The 12,921-nt window shown below is 41.2% G+C and overlaps 1 protein-coding gene across 11 annotated transcripts in view; it reads right to left on the reverse strand.

Annotated features, from left to right (window-relative positions):
• Positions 1-4,602: 4,602 nt before the first annotated feature.
• Positions 4,603-12,921, reverse strand: part of sh3bgr (SH3 domain binding glutamate rich protein) — a 49,471-nt gene continuing 41,152 nt past the window's right edge. For 3 of the 11 annotated variants that reach the window (XM_033032462.1, XM_033032459.1, XM_033032451.1), the window contains 6 exons: positions 12,008-12,043; positions 9,653-9,682; positions 9,360-9,386; positions 7,277-7,306; positions 6,801-6,872; positions 4,603-5,706 (listed from right to left, as the gene is read on the reverse strand). In XM_033032462.1, the coding sequence (XP_032888353.1) occupies positions 6,846-6,872; positions 7,277-7,306; positions 9,360-9,386; positions 9,653-9,682; positions 12,008-12,043 (150 nt within the window). In that variant the 3' untranslated portion in view covers positions 4,603-5,706; positions 6,801-6,845. The remainder of the gene's footprint in view (positions 5,707-6,800; positions 6,873-7,276; positions 7,307-9,359; positions 9,387-9,652; positions 9,683-12,007; positions 12,044-12,921) is intronic. The other 8 variants (XM_033032454.1, XM_033032452.1, XM_033032453.1 and 5 more) reach the window with 8 other exon arrangements.

Raw genomic sequence — 12,921 nt, forward strand, 5'->3', positions numbered from 1 at the left:
CTTACAGCTCCCGAGACCCGGATTTGTTCCAGACCACAGGTGCTGTCTGTACGGAGTTTGTACATTCTCCCCGTGACCACGTGGATTTTCTCCGAGATCTTTGGTTTTCTCCCACACTCCAAAGACGTACGGGTTTGTAGGTTAATTGGTTTGGTTTAAATATAAAGTTATCCCGAGTGCGTGAATAGTGTTAATGTGCGGGAATCGCTGGTCGGGGGGGCCAAAGTGCCTGTTTCCATGCTGTATCTCTAGACTAAAAAAAATCTCCCCATACCCAATCTTTCAAACCATTATCCACCTCCACCTTAAGTTCATCTCATGATCTAGCCTCCATAACTAACCTTCCAGGGTAGAAAATTCCTGAATTCCACACTGAGGGGCTGAGCTAGGGGGTTGAGCACGCTTGGTCTTTATTCTTTGGAAAGCAGGAAGCTGAGGGGTGATCTCAGAGTGTATAAAATCATGAGGGGAATAGATCAGGTGAATGCAGAGAGCCTTTTACCCAGGGTAGTGGAATCAAAAAACCAGAGGACAGAGGTTTGAGTTGAAAGGTGCAGAGTTTAATATGAATCTGAGGGGCAACTTTCTCTTGGGGCATCTTGGTTGGTGTAGGTAAGTTGGGCCACAGGGCCTGTTTCGTAGCTGTATGACTACTGCACACAACACAACAGGCAACAGGCCAGGCAGCATCTGTGGAGGGAATGAATAGGTAATATTTCATGTATTCTCCTTCTAACTGATTGTAGTAGGGGAGGGGGAAGGGGAGACAGCTGGAAAAGAGTGCAGGTGGAACAAAGCCTGGCAAGTGATAGGATGGAGATAGACACAAAATGCTGGACACAAAATAGGTGACGTTTTGGGTCAAGAACCTTCTTTAGTCTGAAGATGGGTCTCAACCTGAAACATCACCTATTCCTTTTCTCCAGAGATGCTGCCTGGCCTACTGAGTTACTCCAGCTTTCTTCAGAATAGGTCAACACAGGTGAGGTTTGATTGGCAGATGGGTGGACTAAGGCTGGAGCCTTTGCAAGGACCTTTCCAAGTCACATAACATCCCAACTTAGAGGTTTATCTTAATCTCTTCAGTATGATCACAAAGACTCCCTACCCAAAGATATTGTGGCAGTATCTTCACAAGATGTACTCCAGTGGTTCAGGAAGATGGCTCAAAGGCAATTAGAGATTGGAAATATCTGCTGGCTTTGCCAACATCACACCATCATGAAAACGTTGAACTGAAAAAAATCCCATTTTAACTCTACTAAAAAAAGAAAAAAAGAAAAGTAACTTGACTTTGGTCAAGGAAATATCTGGTGTCTAATTTCAGGTAGTTTTACCATGCAAAACAAGCCAGGTACCTGGAATGAATCTTAAATATTGCTTTTGAAATATATTCTGTACTCTTAAAAAGCTCTGGTAAAAGACACTTTACATAAGATTTGCAGATGGCAGATACGCCAAATGGTTTTCCGTTTCAGTTATTTACGCATTATTTTCGAACACCAGTTAAGGTCTCAACAGTCAGAAGTGGAAAGGGTGCTGGAAATAAAGGGAATAAATTACAAGCCGATAGATATCTCAGTCAGCGAGGCACTGCTGGAGGAAATGAGAAGTAGGGCAGGTGACCCAGATGCGCTTCCACCACAGATATTCAATGGCAACAATTACTGCGGGGTAAGAGATCATTAATTCCTCTTTTATAGAAGCCCTGTTCTCTCTCAAATGGGTGCAGACTATTTTATGTAACTAATTCAAAGAAATGTTGTCTGTGACCATGTGGGTTTTCTCCGGGCGCTCCCCACATTGCAAAGACATGCAGGTTTGTAGGTTAACTGGCTTTTGTAAATTGCTTCTAATATGTAAGATGCAAAACTGGGTCTAACATAGAACTAAAGTATGGGTAGACAAAAAAGCTGGAGAAACTCAGCGAGTGAGGTAGCATCTATGGAGCGAAGGAATAGGCGATATTTCGGGTCGTGACCCGAAACGTCGCCTATTCCTTCGCTCCATAGATGCTGCCTCACCCTCTGAGTTTCTCCAGCTTTTTTGTCTACCTTCGATTTTTCCCGCATCTGCAGTTCTTTCTTATACTAAAGTATGGGTGATCATTGGTCGGCGCGGTCTCGGTGGGTGGAAGCGCCTGTTTCCATACTGTATCTTTCCAAACTAAAAGTAGACATTACTGAAAATCGGCATTTATTAGCTATTCCAAAGACTTGGTTTTTAGTTGCACAGCAGTATTCAACTTCAAAAATCTTTCAATAATCCAGGCCTCTGGAAGCCTAGCCAGCAACATTGAGCATTAAAAACACATTTTTATTTTATTCTACCAGCTTTTAAATGAAAGTTGCATTTCATTTTCGACTGAATTTATTTTTTGGAGGATCAAATAAATAGGCATGAAGGAGTTCAATTTAGTTTAGAGATACAACATGGAAACACGCTCTTTCGCCCATCGATCACTAGTTCTGTCCTCCACACTGCGGATAATTTACCTGCAAACCTGCACGTCTTTGGAATGTGGGAGGAAACCCGGGCACCCGAAGAAAACCCACGCAGTCATAGAGAATGTGCAAACTCCATACAGACAGCATCCATAGTCAGGATCTAACCTGGGTCTGTGGTGCTGTAAGGCAGCAACACAACTGCTGCGCCACTGTGCCACAGCTGTTGATGAAGCAATGTTGCAACTGGAAGTACTGATGGACATGAGCAGTGGGTGTTCCATCTTGGGTCATGCAACGATGTCTCTCAGTTATAGAGACCTTTGGAGGTCTGCATTGTCAAGTCCAGACTTTGTTTTGCATGGGCCGATGAAAAGATGCTTGACCAAGTTTTAGTAGCCTGCATCACTCGGCACTACAACATACAGCACAACTCATCCCCTCCTCACACTACAGCTTTATTTATCCCCGGAGGGAAATTAATCTGCCAACAGTCATAAAACACTAGAAATTAAAGCGATGAGTGGAAAGGATTGGGGATGTGCAAAGATTGTGGGGGGGGGGGGGGGGGGGGTTAGAGGGGAGTTAGAGGGGAGTCAGTCCACCCCTCGACAGAAGTGGGAGTTGTACAGTTTGATAGCCACAGGAAAGAAGGATCACATGAGGCATTCTGCACTGCCTTGGTGGAACCAGTCTGTTGCTGAAGGTACTCCTCAGGTTGACCAGTGTGTGTTATGGAGGGGGTGAGCTGTATTGTCCAAGATGCTCCACAGTTTGAGGACCATCCCCCTCCAAGACCACCTCCCATGAATCCAACTCCACCCCCAGGAGGGAGCTAGTCTTCCTGATTAGTTTGTTAAGCCTGTTGCCGCCCGCTGCCTTCGCCCTGTTGCAACAGCACACGGCAGCAAAGAAGATGGCGTTGGCTACCACCAATTGGTAGAACATCTGCAGCATCTTACTGCAGATGTTGAAGAAGCGGAGCCCTCTCAAAAAGTACAGCCGGCTCTGTCCCTTCTTGTACAGGGCCTCAGCATTCCTGGACCAGTCCAGTTTACTGTCCAGGCACACTCCAAGGTACAGTATTTGTACTCCTTGGTAAACTGCACATCCACACCATTGATGGAGACAGGGGTATTCCTCTGCTCCAAAAGTCGACCACTAACTCCTAGCACATTGCCTAATTTTGACAAGCAGTGTAATTAGGTTTATTTGACCAAATTTTTAAGGATATATTTCAGCATGTGCAAATTAATACAATTTAAAATTCACTGCAGCTTTTTGTTTTGCAGGATTACAATCAATTTTACGAAGCTGTGGAGAATGACGAAATTTACGACTTCCTAAAATTGAGAGAGAAAGAAACGCAGCTCTAAACCTTCAACACATTTACATCAAAATGACGCTGTGGACATCTGTAATGACGGGTCTATGCTGCACACTGTAGTTCATTCCTGCTGTCTTATTGATATCACATTGGTCATTTAGTGTAACAGTCAACATTAAAATTGTTAGACTTATTATTTTTAAATTTCTGGTGACAGCATTTGAGTTGAGACGATCTCAACAATTGCATTACACAACAGACCTCTTGAATTCAGAGAATTGAGATTTCAGAACAGTTAGAAGCAGTGTCCAGAGTAGTGAGGTTCAAACAATATCCTTTCAATATCTAGGCTGCTGATCCTGTAACATCATGTAACTGTAGATTCAAAAAAACTGCATTAGCTGGAACCTCGATGCTTATCCTTTCCCTCCACAGATGCTGGCTGACCTGCCGAGTTCTTGTACAGTACTGTGTGTTGTGAACATTGTCACTGTGCTACTCTCAGCATTATGCCAAACTGCTGTGACGGATATTATTCGAGCAGCTGGGAAAGAAATCAAATGCAGAAATTACGTCAGTAGGGAGTTAATGAGTATAAGAGAGAATACTTTACAAGGAAGAAGGCTGAGGGAATGGGACTGGTGGAAATGCTGACGAGAACATTTCCTTGATGGACTAAGCGAGAAGCAGTGCAAGAAAATGAGAAAATAAGTTCAATCAATGTCACAGAGAAGTCCATAGTCCAGAATTCCCAATCTGCTGTATCAGGAAAGGCCAATAAACTTGCATTAATAAAACAACTTTAATCTATTAAAATTTAAAAATAATGGAAACAGGAAAACTGCCGCTGTTTATTTCAGGAGTGTTTTCATATTGGGGTTCATTTAACGTAATTGAAGTACTTCCCCAATCCCAATATGAAATTGGAAAATGTGCAGCTGTACAAAATGTGAATGGAGGACTAATATTGTCAGATATGTCACGACAAGACAAACTTGTTCTTTAGAAATGGAAGTAACTCGAGCCACATTTCGGATGAATATAAATAAATCCGAAGATCAAACCTTGCTATGATTAAACCTTTGAAAGACACAAAGTGCTGGAGTAACTCAGTGGGTCAGGTAGCATCCCAGGAGGACATGCATCGGTGACTTTTTGGATCGGAACCCTTCTCCAGATTTTGAATAGGTTTCAGAACTTTGAAGAAGTTTTCCTCCCCTCGCCAACGGGGGTTCTGCGGGACCCTCCCTCAATGTACCTCATCTGTGAATCTTGCTGCTCTCAAATGATGTTGCCTGACCTGCCGAGTTTTGTCTTTCCTTGCTAAACCAGCATCATTTCTACTGTGATGAAACCTTTCCTCTGTTTAATGAAACACTAAAAGAAATCATGAAAGAGTGATTTTATAAAAAAAAATTAATTGCATCATTTATCAGTAATTACTCTTTCTATCATTCACAGCAATTGATTTCAGCGAAAGGAACACTGGCAAAAAAAGAGGAAAATAGGCAACCTGGCATATAATTAAGATGACAAAAACATTTTTGCAGCAATTGGCAGTTCCTCTTTGAAGGCAAGCTTTGAGTTAAGGCTCTAACTGGCATCCCCAAGGAGGAAATTTTCAGAATAAAAAGCAGAGTTTAATCATGCCCTAGAAATGGGACTGCTCACATTAACTTCCAAAAAAAAAATAGTTTTGCTTCTGCAAAGTCCATTGAATCCAAATCATCTACAAAATGGAAGGGAAAGATTGGCTGCGGCTCAATATTTGCAAAAGGGGGTGGAGGTTTGAAGGCTACGCCTCTGTAGAAATCCATGCTTTCAATTGAAGAAATGTTTTGGGGGGCAGTGCCAACATGTTTTCTGAGATCACCATGGGCGGTCCAATGTTCCTGGGTCAAGTCCCTACACTTGTTCTGCAAGGGCCTCTGCTTCCTAAAAACAAGAAACAAAAGAAAAATAGAAGTTGAATTAAACAGAACAAAACTGGGGTACAGAAACCAAAATAGCTGCGTTCTGAAACCACTTACTCCGCACCAGTTCCTTCAAATAATTTTTGTACATTCTCCCAGAAATAAAATGAGATTCAAAGCTAACATACAGAATAGTTGAGAGTTGCTGACCAAATCTCTTTGGATTGCTTTATCTAACGTGATTAACTAAGTATTTGGATCTGGTATGAGAAAAGCAAGGAACATTCTCCGAATGGATATCCTACACAAAGTACAATTTATTATAAGAGTACCAGCATATATTACCACACATCAACTACATTTCTCCAGCCTTAAAGCATCAATGAATGCAGTATCAAATATGTAAAACATTCCATAGGATTTTGCATTTCACACAAATGTCACAATATTACATCCCTAGTGTATCACAATTTAAAATTCAACTGCAGAAAGAAACATTAACATTGCGCAGTCAAAGATAATCACATGCAGTTTCCAGAAAATAATAAATAACAGCGTTTTACTATAACCGAAAGGACAAAGCCATGAGCTGCATTCAAGTCATTTCACCACACAATCTTTAGGAAAATTATTAAGTGAATGAGTTAAGTTTATTTACCGAACACGAAACCTCAAGTTAACACACCGAACATTTGGAAAGGAAAATTAGTGTCGCTACAGGCAAGGGCAGGAAATTCATAAATGTGTTTTTTTTATTTTTTAAAAGAGAGATGCCATAAATATCAAAGTCGTATTTGGTGAGAAACACAGTCAGCCAGACGTGCATGAATTAGATCCCAACGCCTTATTCTGGTAGAGGTGATCCAGTGATGTGATGCAACTTACTGTAAATAGTTAATCTATAATACAGCTTTTAAATGCATTTGGAATTTTAGAAAGGCAGAATGCTTTAGCGATTAGTCAACTTCAAAGCTTAAAATACATGGTCAGATGCCTAGCTATGTTAGAGATACACCACTCACTGAAGCTAGTTATGTTTCAGGACCACAGCAGCAACGTCAACAGGCATGTCAACTGTTTTGTATTTTTAGTCCGAAGTTTAACATTTCTTGTTACCTTAAACCCTTGCAGATGAAATCACATAAAAGGAAAAATATTTTTTTAAGATTCATCCACTTCCTCCTCATCCTGATTGAGAAACAAGAGAAAATAAGTGACTACATTTCCTGGGACCCAAACAGTAACTAAAAGAAAACATGGTCATCAACGTAATTCATGTCATATCTCAAGTGTCTGGCAGAAAATTATACCATTTTCCTTTCAAAAGTAATTAAAAAAATCAAAATCATGACAATGCCTTATCCTGAGATATTTAAAATGTGTTCTAAAATTGAAAGGAATTGAAGGATCTTTCAACCTACGCTCTATGCTAAAACTTTCTGTTATTGGAATTTCTGCTTGAACATCATTATTCACTGTCCTTCGCAAAGGTGTACAAATTAAGTCGCATACCTATACAGCACCCAAGTAAATCAAATACATTAAACATCAGTCATTGTTAAGCTTGAGTTCAGAGACTTGCATAAAACTACCTCAGTCACTGCTTCTTCATCTTCCTCGTCCTAAAATGATGTATGGAGGAGGGAGTGGGAAGTAATGAGTGTGTGAGAGAGTGAGAGAGAGGGAGAGAAGGAGAGAAAAATAGACAAAACTTAAGAAAATCAAAATAGGCCATAACATAAATATGGAATAAATAAATAATACCATGATGAGAAAGTGATGGATGAAATTACATATGAAAAGAATAAATGAAGGCTGGAAAACTTGGAAACTGAAACCATGTTGTGGAGCAGAGTGATATCTTAAACAACGACTCCAATTTTTCCATCCCATTCGCCCCACCCATCTCCCTCCGCCACCTCATGGACCCACAGTTCAGATAGTCCTGAACTACTATCTACCTCATTGGAGACCCTCGGACGGCTCAATTGTGATCATGTATTGTCTTTCCGCTGACTGGTTTGCACGCAACAGAAGCTTGTCACTGTACCTCGGAGCACGTGACAATAAATAAACTAAACACACCAAAAGGATGTCCACTTTTTAGTCAAGAGAACAGGTTCTCTGTGGGGAGTACTGTAGAAGCTCGGGATCAAATGAAAACTTAGGCCAACCACCAGAGCAGGTCCAAACCCTACCCAAGTGAGATTACATGATTTTTGCTTTCCCTGTATCTAACCCAGAGGCATTTATTACAAACATAGAAACATAGAAAATAGGTGCAGGAGGAGGCCATTCGGCCCTTCGAGCCAGCACCGCCATTCATTGTGATCATGGCTGATCGTCCCCTATCAATAACCCGTGCCTGCCTTCTCCCCATATCCCTTGACTCCACTAGCCCCTAGAGCTCTATCTAACTCTCTCTTAAATCCATCCAGTGATTTGACCTCCACTGCCCTCTGTGGCAGGGAATTCCATAAATTCACAACTCTCTGGGTGAAAATGTTTTTTCTCACCTCAGTCTTAAATGACCTCCCCTTTATTCTAAGACTGTGGCCCCTGGTTCTGGACTCGCCGAACATTGGGAACATTTTTCCTGCATCTAGCTTGTCCAGTCCTTTTATAATTTTATATGTTTCTATAAGATCCTTCCCCTCATCCTTCTAAACTCCAGTGAATACAAGCCTAGTCTTTTCAATCTTTCCTCGTATGACAGTCCCGCCATCCCAGGGATCAAACTCGTGAACCTATGCTGCACTGCCTCAATCACAAGGATGTCTTTCCTCAAATTAGGAGACCAAAACTGTACACAATACTCCAGATGTGGTCTCACCAGAGCCCTATACAACTGCAGAAGAACCTCTTTACTCCTATACTGAAATCCTCTTGTTATGAAGGCCAACATTCCATTAGCTTTCTTCACTGCCTGCTTTACCTGCACGCAAACTTTCAGTGACCGGTGTACAAGGACACCCAGGTCTCGCTGTACCTCCCCCTTACCTAACCTAACACCATTGAGATAATAATTTGCCCCCTTGTTTTTGCCGCCAAAGTGGATAACCTCACATTTATCTATATTATACTGCATCTGCCACGCATCTGCCCACTCACTCAACCTGTCCAGGTCACCCTGCAACCTCCTAACATCCCCTTCACAGTTCACACTGCCATCCAGCTTTGTGTCATCCGTAAACTTGCTAGTGTTGCTCCTAATTCCCTCTTCCAAATCATTAATATATATGGTAAACAGTTGCGGCCCCAACACCGAGCCTTGCGGCACTCCATTCGCCACTGCCTGCCATTCTGAAAAGGACCTGTTCACTCCTACTCTTTGCTTCCGGTCTGCCAACCAATTTTCTATCCATGTCAACACCCTACCCCCTACAATTTATTGAATATTGTGCTTGCACTGATACTGCATCATAGGACATCAACACCTCAGATAAGCACTCCAGACTGACCCTAGCTCAATGTGTTTGGAACTGAAGAGCTACTTGTACTCTGGATGAAATTCCCAAATTGAAACCAAATTGCATGCGCAACATTTCCTGGAATCATCCTATCCCCGATTCAAAAAATGACAGATTACAACTGAAATATTACAATGGAATGGGAACAGCACAAGAATGATTGATGAGATGACAAAAAAGAGGATGAAGCATGTAACAGATCTACCTCAGTTACAGGGTGCTCTTCTTCATCCTGAAGGAAGAAATTATAATAGGAATAATATTTGAATTATTAGCGATTAATAAGGTGAAATGTTTTGGTTAGTTATGATGGAGAAGGCAAATTTTTTAAGATGTGTAGATGTAATGAGAAGAACTCCAAGGCATTTGCACTCGAGATGCACTCGATGAAACTCACGAATAAGGCATGCTTGAAAATGAAAATTGTTACAGTGGATGTGGATGTGTTAATTTTGATGATAAAATAGTTTCTCAGCACTCAGAATCTAATGATCGAACCTCTGTAACTGGCTCCTCTTCCTCCTTGTCCTAGTAAAATTGATATAATCAAGTTAGAAACAAAACCAGGGAAGATAGAATGTAAGTATACAGCTGTGAAAGAGCTGTATCATGAAAAAGGCAAATTTCACTCTACCATGTACTTCTTACCTACCACTTGTTACCTAGAAGGATTTTCTATGTTCATAGTATATTCTTTAAAAAGTCAGATTCATTCAAGACACTCTAACATTTAAGTTGGCATTGGAAAAGAGTTCATGAACAGAGGTGGAGGGGAGAGAAGCAAGAGGAAGAGACCTTGGTAATTCAAAAGACAGGCACAAAGCGCTGGAGTAATGCAGCATCCCTGGAGAAAATAAAATTAACGATGTTTCGGGTCAGGATCCTTCTTCTGACAGTATGATGAAGGGTCCCGACACAAAATGTCGCCCATCCTTTTTCACCAGGGATGCTGTCTGACACGCTGAGTTACTCCAGCACTTTGTGCTTATCTTTGGTATAAACCAGCATCTGCAGTTCCTTGTTTCTACCATGGTAATTCCAGTGTGTGAAACGGGAAACAGTGCAATCTAAGTTAAATAAATTATAGATGAGGAACAAAAAGAAAAGGTTTCCCCAATTTCAATCCCAGTAAATGGTTTTTTTATTGGAAGTTCTTCCCCATTACATTTCCTTTAATCAACTGAACCATAGCAAAAATGTAAATGGTCCACAAAACTAAAATAACCCAACCTGTGTCCGAAGGTGCTCTGCTGTCTTTGTGGTGTAAAATCAGGGGATAGCCAGGGAAGCTGGAGGAAAGGGGAGATGCACACAAACTCGCACCCCCTTCATCCCCTCCAATGAATCAAATAGTAAATGACAGCATCATTGCTTGTCTCTGATCACATGCACAAGCTGCTAATATAACCCATCCCATGCAAAGTGTTGTGCAAATATTTCTTGTGGCGAATTGGTCAAACTATGGAATGCAATTCTAAACAAAGCAAGTTAACTCAATAAGCTGCAAGATACCGAGAGGTGTAGGGACGCATATCTACAAATGACCCGAGCTTGCAGAACAGTTAAGGCCACATATACAAGTTTTAGATATAGCCATGTGACTGAATACAATAGCAGGGAAATAATACCAGAACAGTATAAAACTAGTTAGGACCCAGCTACAGCACCGCGTACTGTTTTGGTCACCCCACTAGATAAAGAAGGTATGATAACTGGAGTGGAGCATAGATCTTGCCCAAAACCAAGCATTTTAGATACCTGTACAAGGAAAACCTAAAGTTGTTTTCTTTGGGAATGGGATAACTAGCTGATTTAATCAGAAGGCTATGAGTGATCCTGTTAAAAGATCCATTTCCTAAAGTGCTAAAGTTAATAATCTGCCACCTTTAAAGCCATAAAACCTAAAATGGATGGTCACCTCTCCCAGCTATCAATTCCTTTTTTCACTTTTTCTCTCTAAAACTCTTGACAGATTCCAACCCTGTCCACACACACACACACACAACCACACACCTGTCCAAAAAATGGCTGCCTTTTTGAAGTACAGGTGTAGTACTTTAAAAAAAAAAAAAAGAGTTTGATATGCCAGTACCTGCATTCTGCCAATTTGCTTGTGATAATACTGCTGGATGAATGAAATTTTCCAACTGATCAGGAAGATCATAGCATTCATCACAGTTCCCCCTCCCACTCCATATCTCACACCTACCTGCCCCCTTCCTTCCACCCACCCCATAAGCAACCTTGGCCACAAATCTCTGACCTGTCACTAAAATGAATGAAAGCTGTTTAAAATGCCACATCCTACTCCTCAATATTAAAATAATTTCACCACCATCCCATTTCTCCGATGATCTGACCTATGTGTTTGATGCTAAATCCACGAGCCTTCCAAGCTCCTACCTCATGGCTCTCTCATCTTCCCTTTACAGGAACTATGTCCATTCTGGCCAGCAGCGGGTATCTTTCATCTTGAGCTGTTTGCACTGCCTAGCAAGTAAAATTCTGACTTGGGGAAAATAAATTGGATTTTTGTCATCTTCCGATCAAGCTACATTTTAATCTCCAAACTCCTTCAGTCCTCCAATCATTGCCATCTGTGCTTCTTGCTTCTCCATCGCCTTGTTTCTTTGGGACTGCTCCACATATCAATGCTCCTGATATGCTCCTGCTCCTGCCACCTTTAAAGCCATGAAACCTTTATGGTCACTGGTCAACTTTATGGTCACCGGTCCTAGCACTCCCATAATCAATTCCCTTTTTAACTCTTCCCTGGAAAGTTGTAGACAATGATCATCACATATTTGCTGTCATTGCATTGCTACTGTAGAACATGCAATATAGACTAGATACCTCTTTTTCCACAGGTTCACCATCAGGAGGAGACTCCTTAGTGGAAGAAATTGGAAAGGATAAATTAAAATGGAAGGCATTTATTTTTAATACAACCTCAATAACACGTGTTTCCAAAATGTATCAAAAGGTTAGAAGTGCATATGATTAGTTGAGATGAATATGAGATACAATCGAGATCAACATGTTAGATTATGCTTAGTGTTACTCATGATTAAAATGGCAGAGACCTCAGATTGTAAAAGCACTTTACAAAATCTGACAAAGCAAACGATATATCTAAATGCAGCAAAAACCTTCAAACTGCAACGATAATTTAATATTGACATCAGCAACTCTGATTGGAAAGTCTTGATTCACAAAGTACTGAAACACACCCTTTGGTCCGAGTTCATGCCAACCAACTATGTAGCTGCAACATCACGAGAAGGAGTTTCTTTAGTCAGAGGGTGGTGATTCTGTGGAATTCATTGCCACAGACTGCTGTACAGGCCAGGCCAATGGATATTATTAAGACAGAGATTGACAGATTCTTGATTAGTAAGGGTGCCAGGGGTTATGGGGCGGAAGGTAGGAGAATGGGCATGAGAGGGAAAGATAGATCAGCCATGATTGATGGCACAGTAGACTTGATGGGCCGAATGGCCTTATTCCACTACTAGAACTTATGAACATATGAGCAATAAACCAATTCCATACCATCAGGTACCAATTTACACCAAAGATAGACACAAGGTGCTGGAGTAGCTCAGCGGGTCAGACAGGAACTCGGGAGAAAAAAGGATAGGTGACGGTTAGTCTCGGGAACTTCTTCAGAATAATTTACAGACTATCCATTTACACCAATTCCATGTTTAAGAAAGAACTGCAGATGCTGGTAAATCGAAGGTAGACACAAAATGCTGGAGTAACTC

Source organism: Amblyraja radiata, chromosome 14 (assembly GCF_010909765.2).
Source record: "Amblyraja radiata isolate CabotCenter1 chromosome 14, sAmbRad1.1.pri, whole genome shotgun sequence".
Taxonomy (NCBI): Eukaryota; Metazoa; Chordata; class Chondrichthyes; order Rajiformes; family Rajidae; genus Amblyraja; species Amblyraja radiata.